General features: G+C 43.6%; 1 protein-coding gene and 1 long non-coding RNA gene across 5 annotated transcripts in view; one reads left to right on the forward strand and one right to left on the reverse strand.

The window, feature by feature from the left end:
- LOC143439152 (uncharacterized) lies at positions 1 to 13,898 on the reverse strand. The gene is made up of 4 exons (XM_076925060.1): positions 13,820 to 13,898; positions 6,186 to 6,284; positions 5,926 to 6,065; positions 1 to 4,572 (listed from the first exon to the last, which is right to left on the reverse strand). Exons 1-4 carry the CDS (start codon positions 13,877 to 13,879, stop codon positions 4,446 to 4,448), a joined length of 426 nt encoding a protein of 141 aa, XP_076781175.1. The 5' UTR covers positions 13,880 to 13,898; the 3' UTR covers positions 1 to 4,445.
- Positions 12,682 to 21,165, forward strand: part of LOC143439154 (uncharacterized) — a 16,267-nt gene continuing 7,783 nt past the window's right edge. Inside the window, exons 1-3 of one of the 4 annotated variants that reach the window (XR_013107555.1) lie at positions 12,682 to 13,558; positions 13,790 to 13,883; positions 20,981 to 21,054. This is a non-coding gene — a long non-coding RNA (uncharacterized LOC143439154). The remainder of the gene's footprint in view (positions 13,559 to 13,789; positions 13,884 to 20,980; positions 21,055 to 21,165) is intronic. The other 3 variants (XR_013107557.1, XR_013107554.1, XR_013107556.1) reach the window with 3 other exon arrangements.

Here is a 21,165-nt window from a genome sequence, read left to right on the forward strand (position 1 = left end):
TCCATTATGAAAATAAGGAGTGGTTAAGTAACTTCCCGGAGCAATAATAGGTTTAAAGCATTTACCAGAGTCCTAATATCACCTACCAACAAAGTCCCCTTAACCCCTAAGGCATAAGGTTCCAAAGTTCAGAGCACACAGGATTCTAGGAAGCTAGCTATGTAGAATGAAAATAAATATGGAAGGCATCATTAAAGTGTCTTCCTCAGGAGGGCTCTGGGCATATCACCAAGCCAGCTACTAACTGCCCACCATATTCATTGTGATTCCTTTTATTTTCTCGCAGGGTCTGTGACAGTTACTACATAATAATTCCAGTGGCTATCATGTGCCAAGCGCTACACTCAACACCTCACAAAAACCTTTTGCCGAACGTATCTAATAATGTTTAATGGTTGTAGTGATGGTGATATGGTGATGATGATAGTGATGGTGACTATGTCCTTCTCCCATGGGAAAATCTAAGGATCAGAGTGGCTAAGTAACTTCCCAGAGCAATAATAGGTTTAAAGCATTTACCAGAGTCCTAATATCACCTATCAACAAAGTCCCCTTAACCCCTAAGGCATAAGGTTCCAAAGTTCAGAGCACAAGGATTCTAGGAAGCTAGCTACGTGGAAATTCAATTATCCAAGGGCTGTACAGCAACATGTTGCTGACAGATTAGTTTCCTCGGACACAGAAACCACCTTCTGAACGTCCACTTAGGTGAGCCTGCTGCAGACATCTCATGGACTGGCCTTCATGGTAACAGTTCCCTCTCTGGGTAAGTGGCTTGAATGGAAGCTTCTGCAGGAGACACCCAGGTGTTGTGTTTCATCCTCTTGGTATCCTGTAGTACCCTGTGTTGTGTGGTCTCACTGAAAACCATAAAATGCCCTTTCTTCTTACCTTCTAAGATGTGGCCTGATTCAAATCCACAAATCTATGTTTCTTTCTATCTAGGACCCATGTGATTCCCAATACCCTTTTCATCACTTGTAGGCATGAAGCAAGCATGTAAACCTTCTCAACACTGGCTTCTTACCTGCAAGAATGACCCCCACGGTTGTAAGAAAGAGTATTCATGGAGAATTGTCACAGTGATTGTAAACACAATGATTTTCTTTTGTTCTCCAGAAATGTGAAAAGTATCCACATAAAAGTTTGTTTACTTTCCAACTCAGTGAATTCTACCAGGACTTTTGCTCCCTCCTTACCTGGAGGACATTTTCATGGAATTCTGGGAGAGTTCTTCTTGCTCCAGCACAAAGCAGCTTCTCTCATTCTTACCAGTGTATACTCTGAGAGCCAGCGCAAAGGGTGGTTTACTCCCTAGGGGAGTTTTATTGATGTCTCTCCCAATATTTAGATGATGACTGGTGGATGCAATGCTGACCAGGTTTCTTACATAGTGGGCATGATACCCTATGACTAACTTGTACAAGACGAGGGTGATGTGACCTGCCTCCCAAGGTGCCCATGTTCATTAGGATACAGGAAATGTCTGCCCGTTGTTTTTTTGTTTGTGGTGCTGAGGGTTGAACTCAGGGGCATTGTGAATACAAGAGAGGGCTGCACCATGGAACTCCATCCCCAGCCCTGTGGGAGAGCAGTCTTAATGGCATATAATAATTCCACTCAGTGAGCAGTGCAATGGCTTAGCATGCTTTTATAGAGACAGCAAGATGTTTTGTGTACTACAGTGGTGGTTGCAAAGTAGCTTTGGGGTGACTGGTTTAGTGTTATCTCAAGTAATTTAATTTCTTTAATGTTCCTTTATACCCCAAGTCCCCACATTAGCATGCCAAAGGTGGATAACTACTGGACCTGATTCATTGTTTGGTGATTACTGATGTAACCATTCGTTTGTCGCACCTCTACAACCTAACAGGGGCAAACAAAGACAGCTATACACACAAGCTGGAGCTCTACAGGTTGGTTTTAAAACCTGTACTGTGACCTCTAAGGGCACAGATGGAGGATGGGAGAGGTCTCCATTCAAACGGAAGTTAGGGACCAAGCAATGTTCGCTAGAGAAGAGTGCTCGGTGCCCAGAAGGGACTGGAGAAGAGGAGATGGGAAGATGGGGTGAGAAGGGGAGATAGGCTTGAGACCTCCTCTTCTCCAGCTGTCAGTCAAGCTTCAAAGTTGTCCAGGTTCTGCCACTTGTCAACAAAAATTTAACTGAGAGAAATCTCAGTTAAATTATGTCACATAGTCTCATTTCTGGGGCTGGAGTGATCCATCACCTGTGTAGGCAGTTTTGGCAACTGAAACATCCTGGCTGTTAGGAAAATGTAGATTCTTGCAGGGGTATTATTTCTAGTCCCCAGCTTCTTTTTGGACATCGCTCATGAGGCCTCTCTCTGTATTGAAAATCTCTTGGCTTTTCAGAGCCTTTCCAGATGGGTCCAAAGTGCCTCCATCTCCCTTGGACTCATCTCTCTGGCGCTCCAGGCCCAAGTTGAAGATATTTTTAAGGACAATCTTTCTTCTTCCTGGTGGAGAAAGTGGAATTCTCAACTCAGAAAACAGGGTGCAGAACAGGCAGGATCCCCATCTTGCATCCTTGGCAGGTGTAGCCTCTTCCTGTCTCTGTAGATCCCCAGTGCCAGCGCTCCTTTGTGTCCACTGCTTGGAAGGTTTCGATGGCCATTCCACTGCCGTTGCTCCATCTCTGGATTCACTTGACTGCTTTTCTCAGCCTAGCCCAGCCTCTTCTTCCCATTCAAACTCTGCTCCTTTTAGCCTGACCTCTGTTCTCAGATCTGTTCTCAGATGATATAGGTGAACAGTAGGTGTCCCTTAGCCACTGAGATTCCACACAGTAAGCTGTGTAAAGTAGAGGCAGAAATGGATTCTAACAACTTAATGTGAGTATTGTTTCATTCTTTAAAGAGTGAGATTATAGATAGATCAATGATATCAACAGAAACAAGTAAGCAAAGGCACAGCAAATTATCCAAAAACATGATCGAGCCAAAGCTGGGAGTTTATACACCTGAGATCTACTTGATCCCTGGGCAGGATGCAAAGGAATTGTCTTGTGTGTTTATTGCAGACAGATCTTCTTGTCTTTGTCTTTATTATGTAATACCCAATAGATATCATGAGGAAATTGGACCCAGAATCCAAGAGCAGCCTTTCTCTGGCAGCCAGAGGCAGACTGAGCAGAGACTGGCTTACCTGCCGGTGGAGCAGGGACCATATGCAGAGGCAGATGTCACTGAGAGATGAAGCCGTCGAGCTCGTCTGGGCTGCATGTGGCTTTAGGGCATCCCAGAAAATTAGGGAATCTTTCCACCAAGACCACCAATAGTGTTGACAATCTCAAACCATGGGATCTTGTAAGTAGAGCATGCTGATTAAGATAGATTAAAGTATTGTCTGTGGAGAGGCCTAGGCTGCAGATTAGGCAGGCCAGGGCTCTGACTAACTCTGCAGTTTTCTCTGTGAAGCTCAGATTAGTTGTCTGACTGCTCTGGGCCATCAGTATCTACAAATAAAGCTGGGTGGTAAAGTCAACTCTAAAATGTTATGACTTTTCATATGAAGACCTAGCCACAATTCTTGGGTATACTGGCTTACAGTAGTACTTATCCTAGTTGTACAGGCCTTTGAGAAGCAGAGAACAGTGTGTGTGTGTGTGTGTGTGTGTGTGTGTGTGTGTGTGTGTGTAAGAGAGAGAGAGAGAGAGAGAGAGAGAGAGAGAGAGAGAGAGAGAGAGAGAACATCCAAGTAAAACATCAGAACAGGTAAAATGACATGAGTGTTATGTGATTTCAATGAATTTATTTAGTAACTGTGATCATGAACTATATGAATGTTTGATCAACAAAATGAGCCATGATAATGAAGGGCATCTCATAAGATTTATAAGATTATATCATCTAATAACACCTTAATTTTATAAATACACTCTGCTATTTGTGCAAAGAGGAAGTAACACAATGAGACATTTCTCAGAATTAAGCAATGTACCACTGACTGCATTGTGCCTTAGGCCTCTGCTGGTGCTATGGACACAAATAGCAGGTGCCCCCTCCCCTCCTCAGAAAATGTCAGGACTGTTGAGGGAGAAAGACACAGGCAGAGGCTAACAGCACCAGGCACTGAATTCTGGGAGTGGTGCTCACCATACATTTAGGAGCATGGAAACTGTTGATGAGACCCGAGAGTAAGAATTGAGCTGGACTAAATTCTAAATAATAATTTAATTAATAATAAATAAATAATAAAAATAATAAATAATAAATAAATAATAAAAATAAAAAAATAATAATAATAAATAAATAATAAAATAAATAAAGAATATCTGTGAGTGAGCAGATGCCCAAGGGAGGCTGGAAGGACAAGGGGATGAGGCCCACAGGCCAGAGTGGAGACTGTCCAATCTTCCTGTCCCAGGAAAGAATGTTTGCTCTTTAGGGCAAGCTTAGATCCAACTTGCAAGTGTTTCATGCTCACTTTAACTGTTTGTTGACAGACCATGGACAGCTCCTTCCTTTTTCTACCAGAGAAGCTCTTCCAGACTTGTAGTTCCTATGGTTTGTCCAGCCAATTACTTTAGAAGTGAAGACTATAGATGACCTGAAACAAAGGAGTGGAAGTGGACTAAAGAAGGAGTTCAAACTGAGGTCTAGAATGGTATACGCTGGCCCCAGGCTGTTCTGAGCAGAGAATGGCCTTTCCTTCCTGCCCACCTTGACCATCGATGAGCCAGCTTACTGAAAATCTCAAGTAGAATTTGTATTACGATGGTTTCTTTAGATTTGTCTGGTTCTAGGTCCAGAGCTGCATTTGAGCCTCTGTTCTCTGGTCCAAGGGAACACATCCCACAGGGAAGGAAAAAGAGTAGAGAAATGGTGTGAACCAGGGGGATTTGACCCCTATGGGAACTATTGAGAAACACTGCCTCCTGTTCATGCAGCCATGTTTCTATAAAAGTCATCTTTGGGCAAAGGGCTCCTGTTTAGTGGCAGCCATTGGGAAACAGCCTGGGACTGGATTCTTCTCAATCACATCTGCATCCTTGCCTCTTTCTTTGGCACATAATCTTTACTCAGTAAATTCTTCTGGCTTAAAAGAGCCTCAGACCCTGCAGGAAGCCAGGGGTTAACAATGAAAGAAAAGAATAATCCAGACCCACGTTTCACTTGTCTCTGTCATAACTGAGGTTATCCATTCTGGTTGATTCTTTACAGTTTTTCTCTTAGAAGTTAAACTTATTTCTGGGGTCCTGTGGCTGGTCCTACTCAACCTATTCTTACTGGCTTAGAGTAGAAATAATTCCCTCTCCTTACAACATCCTCTCCTTTCTCTGGGCAATGGCTAGGTGGAGGGGTCCATGGGTATGCTTGTTGGTTAGTTCATGCTATCTTTTTGATGTACCAGCTCAAGTGGACCAAGATGCCACTCTGTGGAGGCAATAGGGAGGTTAGGAAATCATTCTGAAGTTAAGATGGAAGCACTTCCCATAGGATAGTGACCTTCACTGAACATTCTGTTCCATTTACAGGAAGCTAAGAAATGCAGGAGTGACCCTTCCTCCAACCCCAAGGACAAAAATCTCCCTCTTTCATGAGTTTGAATTTAGGAGGAATGGACTGCATACAACATGACAGCCTTTGACTCATCAGCCAAGGCTCTCATTGGAAAGTCCTGAGTCTCTATTATAACAAAGTACTTTTTGGTAAAATTTCACATAAAATATATATCAGACTATATTCTTGAAAGACAGCCAGGTATAGTGAAAAGTGGGCTAGAATTTGAAGACATAAATTTAACTTTTGGCTATATTACTTTTTAACTCTGAATCTCTTCTTCATCGACTGGAAATATCTAACATACAGCTACTGTGAAGATTAAAAGAGAGCCTACATTTATTAATTCCAAAAATATTAGTCAAGTACCACATTTATTAATGAGGACAACACATATTACCTCCAGATGTCAGCCTCTAAATCGCAGCGGTTCAACACAGCAGAAACCAGAAAGTGTTGGTGTAGGCTGGCAGAGTTCTTCTCCAGCCCACAACACAGGGATTCAGACTCCATCCTGGGATGGTCCTCTTGATCACTCACCTGCCAAGGTGAGGGAAGGAAGAGATGGGTGAGGAACACTGTGTCTGCTGTGCCTTGGGCCAAAGGTGACACATCACTTCTATTCATGTACTGTCTGTCAAACATTAGTCATCTGCTTACCATTTGGCTCCAAGGAAGGCTGGGAAATATTTCCATGTCTGAGCCTTGGAAGAGAACTCTCAGCAGAGAGAACAAATAGCTCAATTCTGCCAGTGCCTGCTAGGATGAGAATTGAGAATTGAACAAGACAGGGCCACTGTCCTCAAGGATTACATAGCACAGAAGTGACTTTCTGAATACTGTGGGTTCTTAGAACAATGCTCTCAAAATTTGCTCTCTTGTTTATTGTCTGTCATTTCTTTATATTTATATTCTCAGAATTCTGTGTCCTTAAAACTTAATTTCCTGTTTGTTGGTTTCAGGTGACTCATCATTGCCCAGGGCAGCATCTACCTCCTAATCACCTGCCAGCCCACTGTGCAATACTTTTCCCCACAAGAGAGTTGTTGAATATGAGTTTTGTGTTTGTATCTGTTTTTACATTTTTAAAGATGTATTTGCTTAATTTTATGTTGATGATGTTTTGCCTGCATGTGTGTACACCACATATGTACCTGTTGCCCACGGAGATCAGAAGAGGAAGCCCCAGAACTAGAGTTACAAGCCACCCTGGGGATGCTGGGGAGTGAACACATACTCTTAATCAGTGAGTCATCTCTCCATCCCAGTGTTTATATCTTTTTGTTTTCTTAACTCATTTATGTTTCTGTCTTCTCTTCATCCAAGGTCTTATCAGTGCACTGGTCCTCCTCTCCCGGTAGACTCCTGCTCTCTCAACCTTTCTGCTCCTGTGACACGCAGGACTCAGCATTCTATTGGGTACAAGAGATAAGGAGACAAGCTCTTCCTTTCCCCCTTGTCTCCCTGTCAGATGTTTTTCTAAGAACTGTGGGAGTTGATCCCCTGGAGAACTGCCTGGGCTCTAGGGAAAAGGTGCTGTCCACAGAGTGGCCAAGTCAGAGGATGACAATAGGAAATACAGACTGTCACTGTCAGGAATGCTCTGATGCCATCACTGTTGGTAATTCTCTCTAGGCTATGTTCTAGGGTGGCCTCTGACATCCCTCCTCCAACCTGCTTGTCCCCTAGTAGAGGTGGGCAACATTCAGCAGCAAGGCCTACTTCACTTGCCTGACAGAGCTGGTCCAGACTGAATTCTTTTATCATCCTGGCAGCCAGGTCTTGCCATGTTGGAGAACAATAACAGATTCAGCCTTCCGTGTTCATCATTACCCTGCACCTTTAATCAGGAGTGTTATCCGGAGCTCCTGCCCAGGCCTCATTTAGATTTCTTGTTTGTAGCAATAATACCCTTTTAATATGCTAAATGAGCAAGCAAATGAGCCTTCCTCCACTTGCGAGGTTTTTAAAAACATTCCTTCTTTAGTGGATGAAGGTCATTCTTTTGGCAGATTAATACTTAACTAGGAGGCACTGTTTATTGTCTGGGGTCACTTCAGCGGCTGTCACAGCATATTAAAGAGCACAGGATTGCCCCTGCCAGAACAATGCAGCTAGGTGGGGGGCACAAGAGGAGCAGCCACTCGCCTGGTTCCCTTCCTTGGCTCTCATTTAAACTCCGCAGCCGTTATTAATACTTTAATTTGTAGTGCATTAATGAATTCTAATCCCCATTATGTGTTGAGCAAATGGGCCTTCAACAAGCTCTGTGCAACCCAAGTGGATCCTGACTGCAGGTTAGACAGACACACTAATGGTATTAGCAAGGGGCGGGGTACTCTTTAGAAGGGCTTGGGGCTGGGAAAGGACAGAAGCAAAGTGGACAGGAGAGGGGGCCCTGATGGGACTCAGTCTGAGACCCTAGGCTCCTATGCTAGCTTTACCCTTGGGCTTTCCAGAAGTGGCAACTGGTTTTACACATTTTTGTTTTAAAATTTTCCTCAGGCAGTAAAGTATAGATAATAACAGAGCCAACAGTATCTATTCATTGAGTGGTATGAACCTTAAATGAAGTAAATACTCAATTTCCTTAGCATTTGCAGAAAACAATAAAGGCTAGTTGTTGCTCTTCTTAATTTCTCCACCAGGACAAGCTGGACAAGGAGGATGCCTCCCTTGCCTGTCAATCTTCCTTCCTGCCTGCCTGCCTGAACCTCTGAAATTCTTGTTTAGAATTAACTTCGCTCCAAAAGCAAATCCTATTAAAGGCAAGAACTGCGGCCTCCCCAGTCCTCTCCACGCCCTCTATTTAATAATAGTTTTATCCTTGGATCAGTCTACTCATCCAGCCTCCATATGCAGCTAAGTAAATGAAGTCTGGGTGGATTCATTACTTGTCTCATTGCTGTGACAAAATACGTGACAAAAAGCAACTTGAGGAAGGAGGGTTTGTTTCATCTACAGTCTGAGGGCTCAGTCCATCATGGTGGAGAAGGCATGACAGCAGGAGTGTGAGGCAGATCATCACATTGTGGTACTCATGGTCAGGAAGCAGAGGGATGGATGCAGGTGTTCACTCATCTTCTCCGTGTCACACAGTCAGAGCCCCTAGCTCATGGAATAGTATTGCCTGCAGTTAGTGTATCAGTAATCATAATGCAGGATCTCTCACAGGCTCGAAGAGGTCAGCCTATAATGCTGACAGTGATTACCCATCACACTGAGCCTGGACTTGTCTCTCTGGCTTAAGTCTTTTCTCCTGTCCTTGCAACATGGATCATTGAGACTATAAGCCCTCTTCTTGCTGTGCCTAGGTCTTCCCTGTACCTTCACTACATGGGTAGCCCAAGGTGACAAAGAACTTGAAAGTCATTTACAACAAGCGTTTGTGTTCTCCGCTAATGTAACTCCCAGAGGTTTAGGGTTGTCCACGGCCACTCAGCCACCCTGTGACATAAGCTGCGGGGCCAAGCTCCCGTCCTTCCATCACATCTTTACGGGATGTGCCAACTGCAACCCCTCTCTACAATTACAGTTTGGATCTTAAACATTCTCCCCAAAACATTTGTTAAAGGCTCTGTCCCCAGACTTTTGTGTAACAAGGAACTGATTGAACTTTTAGGTGGAAGGGCCTCATGAAAGGCAGTTAGGTTGCTGGGGGTTTAAAGAGAATTATAGACCCTTGATTCAAACTTTTCTGTTTCCCAGACTGACACGAGTGTGAGTAACTTCCTCTGTTACAATGTTCTGCTTTGAAGCAGGCCCAAAGCAGCAGGGCCGACTGACAATACATCAAAATCTTTGAAACTGTGAGCCTCCTTTAGCTTATCTCGGGTATTTTACGCTAGCAGCAGACAGTGACACACCCAGTCACCCAGCCAAAGCAACGAATAGACCAGACGAGGCTAGATACTGATGCTAGGCCCCCTGAAATGCAAGGCAAACCCCTCCTATCCTGGCCTAGGACCATAAGCTGCTGAGTCAGGGCCTGGTCAGAACAGCTCTGCCCTTGGGGTTCTCAGAAGATATCTTTATAAAACATTCAGAAAGCCACAGATCAATCTAGAAAGTGCCTGCTGCTCTAAGGCAGAGAAAACTCACAGTAAAAGCAGCCCCTGATTCCAACCACATATGGGTTCCTGAATTACGTCATGAAGGGCCAGCCCAGTGGGTTCATAGACCACACTGTCCCCAGTTCTTCGCAACTATAGGTCCTATAGCCAAGACCTCTAGACAGCCCCTCCATTAACAACCCTAGCAAACAGTCCTATTCCTCTACCCCTTGTGTTTTCCCAGGACCCAGGATCCTGCTACTTGGAAAAGAAGTAGTCTTGGTATATTCCCTTCTGCCTGATGTGTTTGTTATATGTTCGACCAAACTCCAACTTATGGGAAACCGTGTGGAAATTTCTTTGACTCAATAATGGCGGAACAATAGCTTCCATGGTCCTCTCTGTCAGCCATTCCTCACAAAACAACGTAGTCAATCCCTTTTACTGGCAGAGATGAAAGGAATCTGAAGTTCACTGAGTCAGAAGTCAAAAGACAAAAGAGGAGACAATGACAGATTAGGGTTCTGCTGAGGAAAAGGGCTTTCTGGCTAAGCATCTCCCTGGCTCTTCCGGATGCATTCATCTGAGGTCACCCAGTTTGGCCCTTCACATTCTTGAAGTGCAGTCAGATGCAATGAGCAGGCTTTCCTACAAAGGGGGAAGCAGGCTCAGACTCACATGTTTATGGGTGGGTGTGGGTGCACGCAGACAGGTGGGTACTAAAATATGAGAGTCGTCTTGGTATGGGGATGGAGAATCCACATAAATGAGTCTTTATGAATACTATGTATATTTGTGACTTCACGTGTATGCTTGCAGATTTTTTTTTCATGTGTGTAACTAAGAAATGAGTGTGTGTGTTTGTTGTGGGGAGTCTTTCTGTAGCAGTTTCTTTCCACATATAACGATCTATTTTAGGGAGAAACTCACTAAAACACAAACTGTTCTTAACAAAGGTGAAGCATTCCATCCTGCTCATTAGACTCAGGAAGTAAACAACTCAATAACTTCAGGAAGTCCCTGAAACAGATCATATTCACTAGACCCCTTCATCCCATAGAAGGTATAAAGACTACTGAGAGACACTCTCGGATAAAACAGGTTTCCTGGAGGAGACTAACACCACTTAAACTGTCTAGAAACTTCAGAGACTAGCCAAGTGGCCTTAAAGAGACACCCTTCAACCTGTTGAGCTGCCTGCGAGTTGTGGAGCAGCCTTTAGGTCCTCACCTTCCTTAGCCTTGACCCATAGGGGTGGGATTTTGGTGATATGGCTGTCTTTGAGTCATTTCTGCTCTTTTTTAGTAGCCATATGTCTCTAACCTAATTAATTCACCAAGTTAGACTTTGTCGATATTCTTATTTTGGTCTGTCATCCATTTCGTACCTGGGAGACTCAGACATTTGTTCAGGTTTCCCCAGGAATATAGTCACATGACAACAGTATAGGAGAAGTATGCATACTGAAGATGTACATACATGTGTACATGTAACAGAATAGAAGCAGTTGAATGTGTTTGAACAGTATGGATGGGCACATTGACATGTTTGAGGCATTTTTTTATGTGTGTAACTAAGAAATGAGTGTGTGTGTGTGTGTGTGTGTGTGTCTTCAAGAGTTGGGATTACATGGGAAAGGTTATGTGGGGTTAATGATAATGTTATAACTGGGGTGTTGTGCTTGCATTTTCAAGATTGGGTTTGTATAAGTTTGAAGGTATATTTGAGTTGTATTTTTTATGTTCACGTAGTGTAGCAATCTGTGTGGTATGTATGGATAATTTATGCCTAAAGGTGGAAAGATGTAAGTGCTATGATTTTGGTGTAAGTGAAAGTGTTAATGGAAAGGTGTTCATGAACAATGGTGACTGTTCACAATAGTGAACAAGTATAATTGGTATGGAAGATAATCTGAGGTTAGGTGTATATATCATCATATTTGGTACACGTTTATACATCATGATGTAAGCCACGTGTTCAATTTAAGAAGTGTGAACACTTGTTGTGAAACCTGGTTGTATTCAAAAATTAGATAGTATATACTTAGTCAAATAAATTATATAACAATACATTTGATAGATCATTGAAATTCATCCCTTCCTAACTAATTTACAATTTGCTTTCAACTATGCCTCCAAGTTGTGTGTGCGTGTGTGTGTGTGTGTGTGTGTGTGTGTGTGTGTGTTTTGTATGTGACTGTGTGTTTGTGTGCACATTCCAGGGGAGGCAGAGATCAATGTAAAATATCTCTCACCATGATCACATCTCACTTTTAGACAGGGTCTCTCACTGAACCTGGAGAGCTTTTTGATCCGACTATGCTGGCTGGATGGCCAGTGAGCTCTAGGAACTTACCCACCTCTGCTCCCTCTTCCACCCTAGGGGTAGAGTAGTAATAGGTACCACAGCACACAGCTTCCTTGAAGTGTCTCACATCCACTACATCTCTGTGGTGGAAATACAATGCAGTGATGTACACTGCTCACCTCTTTCATGGTTTTGAATTGGTACCTTGAAACTGGTCATGGTGGACATCTCAACACCATAAATGCTAACAAGACTGGCCCATCAAAAAAGAAGAACCTGTACAGATGACTGATAAAACTTTACCAGTACACAGTTACGTGTTGGGTAGTTTATGAAGTGCGATTTAGAAATGTGTAAGGGGTCATTGGCGAGTAAATGTTTAGAAATGTAATAACTGAAGGCGCATGTGTTTACAAATATGTATTGTAGGCAAATTAGGACAATCGTTAACCTGGGATTAACTATGGGTCTCTAAGGCTCTAGGGAAAGATGAGAGATGGTTTGTGAACTTGCATAACCCTTTGGTTATTATGAACTAAAATATCAACTATAAGTAACAGTACACAACACAGTGGTTATTAGTGGTTATGCATTTAACGCCAATAGAAATGTCATATATTTTCATATCACTTTACAGTTCTTTGAGATATATCAAAGTATTACTTATAGTCTTTATGCTATTGGTCGATACAATCCATCATTGAATATTATTTAAAGCGGGAACCACATGTAGTGCCAAACCCCAGATTTTAAAGATACTTTGAAATTGATTAGCTTTCTGTCAAATCCTAGATATCTTCATTTCTCTACATTAAGAACTTTTTTCCCCAAGGGAGTTCCTGGGTTTCATCAGACTGCCTAAGTTATCCATAGTGTGTATGTGTATGTGCGCGCACGCACACACACACACACACACACACACACTGTACGATGTTCTATGTAAATGAGACTGACAGAGCAAAGAGTGGGGTTAATGTGAGCGTGCATATGCATGGGTCTGTCTGTGTGCACTTGAGAGCTGGAATATGGGAGTGTAACCGGCTGGTAGGCGTCTGAGGCTGGCACGTGAGTGAGAATGGGGAATGTTTATTGTCCATTCCTAGATGAGGCTTCCCCTTGGCACTAACAGCTTCAGTGAACCTGACTCTGCCGGATGAGGGGGTAGGGAATGTTCTAGCATGAGTGAGCTCTAAATTGAACCTGAAGCCTCTGCCTTGTGAGAAAGACTTGCTCTAAAGTCCTTTTTATACAATTCTTGTTAGCATAAAATAAATTTACTTTCAGACCCCTGGCTGTCTTCCTGAAGCTGGCTGGGGAAGCATTCCTCTCCAGACTTACATGTACACCACTGCCTTCTCCCTGCAGAGGGCTTCAGACTTCTGTGGACACAGGCATTCTGGTTTCCCCATTGGCCTGCTGTTTCATTTGTCTTTCTCTAGACACATGAAAGCCTGCCCTGGTAAGCTGCAGCTAATCCCTCTTGGCTTAGCTAAATACTCCCTGCTTTCAGCCCCTTGGCCTTGCATATGCCCTCAGATCTCCCTCCAAATGACATCAATCCCCATTTGACCACCTCCACAGCTCTGTTTCCTGTCTGAGCACTGGCCAGCTTGACTCAACCAGGGGACAACTTTAATGCTCTCCCAGAGAAGCCAAAGAGAAGAAAAGGTGAAGGTAGGAAAGAGGGGGGTGTGCTCTTCCAGCTGCCAGTAGTCAATGGTCCCACAAATCAGAGTAAAGAATGCTAGACAATTTGTCTTGATGTGTTTGCCTTGCCAAAACAAACAATAGAACAATAATAACAACAACAACAACAACAAAAAACTTCATTTCTTATACCCATTTCAACTTTTTTCTTTTTCTTTCCTTCTTTCTTTTTTCCCCCATTGGCCTTTGTGGATAAAGTAATGCTCGAAGCATTTTCCCTGGACTCACCACACACCCTCTTTCAAATGAGATGCTCTCTGCTTCTTCCAAAGGATGGTCAGTGAACATACGTGTAAGCTTCTAGATAAGATGCAGCCCTTCACCCTGCTAAAACCAGGTCTCACAGGTATCCTTCAGAAGCTGGTCCAACCCCAAATCCCCTTACATTCAGCTTAAGCCTCTTGATCAGTTCTCAGAGGCAATGGAGCAATGCTGTATGATCTTCCGGTATCAGAAGCAGCAGCCAAGACTCTCTTGATGCAAACCAGGACACCATGCAACCCGAAAGTAGCACTGGGGCATGGCCTTGAAGAGTCCCTGAATGCTGAAAGTCTGTGCTCCCCTGGGAAGATTATAGGAGGAATAGTTTTTGGCTAATAAGTTGGCTGCCGACTGCTGCCCCAGTAAAATTGTTGTCCTCAGATAACGATTGCACACATGGCTTAGATGCACACCAAACCTTTAGAGGTTTTTTTTTTCAGCATCTCATGTAATTCTAATATCCAGAGATAAACCAGAAGGAGCCTCATGTTCTCTGAGGAGCATGAAACATGCTATTCTTTAGCGCATAGGAAACCATGCTCATACTAGAGTTGTGTATGTAAAATCTTATACATATTTTGGAGACAAGAACTGCAACCCTGGCTCAGGAGACACCTCAGTCAGTAAAGTGTTTGCTGTGCAAATAGGGGGACCTGAGTTCAGGTCCCCAGCACCCATTTTAAAAGGCAGATGTAGCCATGGCTGCCCCCAATTGTAACCCCAGCACTGAGGAAGCAGAAACAGGAAGATTCCTGGAGCTTGCTACTCAGAGTTCTACTTCCTCTAGCTAGGCTCTAGCACCCAAAGGTTTCACATCTTCTCAAATATCACATTTGAGAAATCACATCTTTAAATACATGAGCCTGTGCAGAACGTGTTACCTTCAAACTCTGACACCTAGATACTGATACAATTCCTTCAATTCTCCTTAGGTACTATTTGTTAGAGAGTCTTTGAACCCTTGTGCCAAAACAAGGTGGTGGTGTTGCTGCTGCCACCACCACTACAACAAGAAAAATAATCCATCTAGAAAGTCTAGTGAGTTCTCTAAGGAACCTTACTCAAGATAGGAGACGACTTGTCTGCCACTAAGAATCTCCTTAGAATCTTAGAGTTCTACATTAGATAGGTGGGAAGCTTTTAGCAGAGTTATCCTGCCTAGGGTTAGCACGAGCCTCTGCTACCTGAGGCTGCAGTAGAGGCAACTGGTGGCTCTTTGTGCATTCACCTAAGTATTTGTACTTGTGTTCACCCCATTAACAAAAGGAAGGCAATCTTGAAACTTTAGTGAGATTCCCTCAGCATCCACCATGCCTTTTCAGATCTCAGCAGCCTTCCATATCTCGTAAAACCAAGACACAGACACAGCTACAGCCTGCTAGTTGTATTTCTTATTTCAGAGGAGACAAAGGCTTGGCAGACACTGTAGGAACAACATGACACCCTTCCCAATACATATTCCTCAGGTCCTCAAAGCATCAAGGCAGCTCCTCAGTTTCCTACATCAATCAACAAGAATCAACCTCTACACTCCTCTATGTTCCCCCTTTCTGGCTCACAGAATGGATACACCACTTAGTAAGGAGTATAGGTCCAATGGGCTGGAGAGGTGGCTCAGTAGTTAGGCACACTTATTGCTCTTGACCTGAGAGGACAGTTTGATTTCAGGTGCCCACAGGAAGCAGGTCATAATGATCTCAAGCAGCTCATAAATCCAATTTCAGGGGATCCTGAGACATCTGGCCTCCGAGGACACCAAGTATGCATGTGATGCATATACATACATGTGGGTACTAGCACATACACATACAATAATAAGAAAATTGAAAAATAGGAAGAGATAATAGCCTTTGGGGTTGCTGATACTATGAGCATGACTTACTACTTATGTCACTGAGGGAAATCCCACAAGCTTGGCGTCTTCCTTTCCGTGATCTGATGATTAGACCTTTGTTGTGCGGTTATGACAAAAATCTCAATAAGCCATGTAGAGCAATCAGCCCCAAGTCTGGACATCATTTCTCTTCAAGTACTGCCCATGGCATTGTCATGGTATTCCCTTGCCTTACGTGTCCATTGTGTCCCATGAACTCTGTGGGTTTCTTTCGGGATGCTGCTGTGTTCTCCACATACATCTTTCTCGTGTAGAAATGTGTAGAAACAGCAGTGGTCACAGATAGTTTTGCAGTTGGGATTCTGTAGTTGGAGATGATGGTGTATCTGGAAATATTTTTCACACCAGCACTTGGGTGGTTGGGAAGTTAAGCAGTTTCCCTGGGCTCTGAGAATCTTCCTAGGGCTTTGATGGAGAGCTGCCAGGGCGATGGGATGCAGAATGAAGAACCTTGGAAACACTGAATTCAGACAGTTCAGACCATTCATCCACAAAGAAGTTTATAGCAGGCAGTTAGTGACGCTAAGCATCTTGGGAGCAGAACCTTTGGGAGTTCCTTGGAGTAGGAGGCTGATTGATATGTCTGCAATACAAACATGTAATTCATGTGGAGGGCAGTGGAGTGGCAATTGGCAAGGGAGAGCTGCTGGGGATGGATGCATCCAATTTGAACTCAGATACTGATAGTTTTCATTGTCCATCCTCTTGCATAATCTCTCTTCGTGCATTTTCTTTTTGAGTATTTGTCTTGCTCTACCAAAGCTTCTTCATAGTAAGACATTTCTCCTTTGAAGACCATCACCTCTCAACTTCCTTTCCTCTTCTTGTAAGTGGCCCTGGGATCCGAGAACAACTTCTCACTATCAACCTCTTCTGGATTCAGTGAGAATAGCCTTAATGCCATAGTCCCTGACAAATGTTCTTGATATAGGTTGAAAAGAGATGTCAAACAAATCTCCTTATAGCCACATATGATATGCTTAGGGTGAAGAAGCCCTATGGAGTTATGTCCTCTGCTGGCCTGGTGGAAGTAAGTGTAGTCACAGACCCTCCCCCAACAAACCAATACCCGTCATCTAACTCCTCCTACATGGGGTATCTCTAAGAGGTGTATTGGGAGAGGGAAGGATCATAAAGCTTGACTTGAAGTAGTTCTTTCCCCATCTCCACTCCAACTCCATCTAAGATAGCAGTGATGAAACACTCGTAGAGTGAAAAAATCCAGACCTGAAGCAAAGAGAAACAACTCAGAAGTTGAGAATTAATCCCTTCTTGGAGTGAGGAGCAAAGGTACCTATCCCTCACAGAAGGGATGCCAATGTTAAAAGAGAGAAGCAGTATTTTTACATAGCTGGAGAGAACATTCTGGAACCTCTTGTGGGTTTGATTCAAAACTCAGTGCATTTTACAAAGACACTAAGCATATTTGTTGTGGTTTTTGTTTTTACCTGTGTGTGTGTGTGTGTGTGTGTGTGTGTGTGTGTGTGTGTGTGTGCTTGTCTGTATGTGTGCCAGGTATGTATAAGTGTTCTCAGAGTCTAGAAGAGGATGTCAGATCCCCTGGAACTAGAGTTGAAAACAGTTTCAAGCCACCTAATGTGGGTGCTGGGAACAAAATCCAGGACTTCCATAAGAGCAGCAAGAACTCTTAACCATGTAGACATTCCTAAGCTGTAATTTTGTAACTTAGGTAGCAACTGTTACTCTTGTTGTATAGATGAATCTCATATAGATCAAGGAGCATATCTAGTTGAGATGTAAACTTGGTAATCAAAATTACACATCCATCCAATGCCCAAGCTTGTGACCTTTTGACCCTTCATTATTTTTCCAAGGCCAATGAAAGCACATGACACTTAGTTTACTTTTGTAGGTTACAACCTACAAAACTGGCATTCATTTGTTCTTGTTCTTTGTACCCTGTGTTCAACTTTTTCAGGGAGTAAGTTCTGTAGGTACTGTGTCTAATATGTACAATATTTATTATGTGCACAGTGTATGACCACAGCATGGCCTTAGATTTATGGCTGGCTAGAACCAAACCACCAGGAGAGTACCTACCATTAGAAAATGATGTCAAGGCAGTAGAGAGCAATAGGTATAAAGAAAGAAGGCTGAATACCCTGGGCTGACTTTGTGCTGCTGAGTTCCTTCCAATCCATCATGGTTTTCCATCACTTTCTCCACATGCTCTGGGATTCTGGTATGGTTGGCATGGCTTTTCAGTGGTTAAAGATGGCTGAATTATCTCCCCAGTGACCTTGTCTAGTGAGAAATAAGAGCTGCCATGACCGTAAGCAGGCCAATGCCCTACCTCTGGGACTGCATCCCAGATGCACATTTCTCCAGCAGCCCCCACCTCTATCTCAGTCTCCAGAAATGTCATGGTTCCCCTCTGCATTGGCCCATTTGCATCAGCACCCATCCACACTCTGACACCTCTCCTCGTAAAGTGACTTCCCTTGATCTTTTCTTCTCACAGTCACCTCCGTTGTTCTTTTCCTTTAAATCAATACTGCAAAAGCTGATGTGGTTTTGGTAGTTTGAAGGTGAAATGTTCCCTCGTAGGCTCCTATGTTTGAACATCTGGTCCCTAGATGGTGGTGGTGTTTGGAAACAATGTGGAACCTCAAAGGGGCAGGGCCTCTCCAGAGGAAGTGAGTCACAGGAGGTGGATTTTGAGGCCTTATAACCCAACCCTATTTTCTGTTCTCTCTTCTTCAGTGGAGAGGCTTCCTGATCCTGCTGCTATGTCTTCCCTGCCAGGATGGAGTGTATCACTCTGGAACAAAATGAATCCTTTCTGCCTAAAGTTGTTTTTGTCAGGCTATTTTTTTTTTTAATCACAATGGTAAAATGGTAACTAAGAGTTGTCTGCTCTCATGTTCTCAATCCCTGTCCTCCATTCCCTGTATATCCCACCCCAGTTTGGACCTTTTCTTCTTTCACTCCTTGAAACCTCTTACCAGGACTACCCCAGCCTTAACAGTCTTTCTCACGTCTCACACTATTTGACATCTTGATAGCAATATCTATACACTGGATCGCTACCCTCTCTCTGCCTGAGCCTCGGATGAGCATATCCACTGGTTTTTCACTAGCCTTTCTGATTGCTTTGTCTAAAGTTGCTTTTGCTGACTCCTCTTCCTACACCCAACCTCTAAATATTGCACCATATCAGGGCTCACAGCCTTGGAGGTCTTTATTTTTCCACCCATACGCCATCCATTGCCTTGGGGAAAGCTACTCCTGTAGCTTTAAATATCATTCCCCAAGCAGTCTCCCTGCTCTGTTCCACATCTGTACGCTCCTAGATACTTGGAACACCTACTTGGCACACCACACCTGTGACAGGCATCAGGAGGTGTCCAGGTTCAAGGACAAGTTCCTGAGCCTTCCTACCAGACCAGCCTCTCCCAGAACCCTCATACCTCAGTTCATGGCAACTGCCTTCTCTTCGTTGTTCTGCCTCAAAGTCTCAGTGCTGCCCACAACTCTACCGACCTGTCAGAAAGGTCCTCGAAATACACTTTCAAAATATATTCAGTATCCAGCCCCTTCTCATGATCCCCGTGGCCATATTATGCCCCCAGACACATCTCCAGCCAGAATTTTCACAACAGACTCCTGATTATTCTCCTAACTCTGCTCTTTTCCACTATGTTGTGTCTCCAGCACAGCAGCCTAGCTGATCTGGTTCAGGATCTCAATCTCTCAGGCTAGAGCCCAAGTCCCTCAGTGGCCCTCAGGCCAGGACTGACCTGGCTTCCCATTTCCATTATGGCCCTGTCTTTTGCTATCTATCTAGTAATTTGCTCCAGTCACAGTATTCAGTTAAATACTTCAAGAGCACTTCTGCTCCAGGGCCTTTGCACATCCTTTTCTTTCTATGTGGAATATTCTCCCCAAAGGGATCCATATGGCCAGCTTCCTCACTGTGCATCCTTCAAATAACACTTCCGTCAGTAAGTCATGTTTTCAGACCAGTGTCTCTAATTTTATCCCCGGCCCCTATATTTTTTTTAAACTTTATTCCTTCAGAATTTTTTTTTTCAGAAATATCTTACCAACACTCCATAGTCTATATCTAACTTAGTTGTCTTTTACTATATAATTATTTATCTGGTTTATGGTTGTCTCTGGGCAGATAATAAACCACAGGAGGGTAAGGACCCTTGGTGGTTGTAGTTAACCCTAGACCTTCTGTGCTTGGAGGAATAGCTAATATATCCCACAAATGCTCAAAACGCATGAGGTGAGTATATTCAACACTGAGATGGAAGAAGAACCTAAACCAGAAAAATCACCTACCTAACAGCATTACAAAAGACACTCAGAGAACATCAAAGAATATAAAAAGCCCTAGTGACTGAATGCTGGATTCTAGACCTCTGAATCTTGTCCTTAAAGTGCTTAATAAAGTAAAATATTTGCTATTGTCTTCTGGGGACCGGGAGAGGAAAATTGCAAATACTGCAGAAGTATGAGGTGAAGCCAATGATAAATCAACTGGGATATTGCTTATCATGCTTTATTATCAGCAATAATAAGACACCACACAAGCCTTGATGCAAATATCATTATGGGCTTTCATCAAGCCGAGACTTTTCTGCAGGCACTTTGGGTCTGCGTCCCGGCCCGTGACCACGGGCTCAGTATGCAGGTGCTAAATGCTTCTCAGCAACTTAACAGAGGAAGTCTGTCTGCGGAAATGCATGTTGAATGGAGGTGAGAAATGATGAGGTTGCACCCAGTATGGGAAGTGATTTCTCTCCAGAGTGAGTTTCATATCAAACATTAAATCCATTTGTAAGCAGACCTGAGACCTGGGCTCTAATTGTGAGAGCTTACTGGGTCAGCAGTAAGGGGAATCTTCCAGGGGGAGGTAGGAGTAGGTGGAGAGAAAAATATGCCTGAAAAGAAATAGGTAAATGCTTCCAAGGAACAAAAGGGCCAGACTTTTGTCTTTCAGCTGACCGTCTCATGGGCAGATTTTGTAACTGGTGATCATCAGTAGCATGGTGTGATGTGCAGGTCTCTTAGTATCCATTGCTGTACTTCTTATATCTTGCTTCTGTTGGTACCAGCAGCTCCTGGTTCTTACCTCCTGCCTGAGCTCTTGACTTGTACCTGCTGGTTATTCTTGATTTCCCTATTACCACTTTCACACTGCTTGAGGGTCTAGGGTTAGCGTGTCTAACTTGATCTCCCCTGTTTTTGTCCCATAAACACAGGACACTGTACCCTTTCCATCCTCAGTTTCAGAGCCCACATCCCTATAAGTGAGAGGAGAAGGTTGGCCAGCCAGGTGAGTATCCAGCAGAGATCCATATATGCACCTGACATGTGGAAGTTGGGCAGCCAGGGTCACCTCATCATACCAGCATCTCTGTGTTCTTTGTTTAATTCAACAAACTCC

Source organism: Arvicanthis niloticus, chromosome 26 (assembly GCF_011762505.2).
Source record: "Arvicanthis niloticus isolate mArvNil1 chromosome 26, mArvNil1.pat.X, whole genome shotgun sequence".
Lineage (NCBI taxonomy): Eukaryota > Metazoa > Chordata > Mammalia > Rodentia > Muridae > Arvicanthis > Arvicanthis niloticus.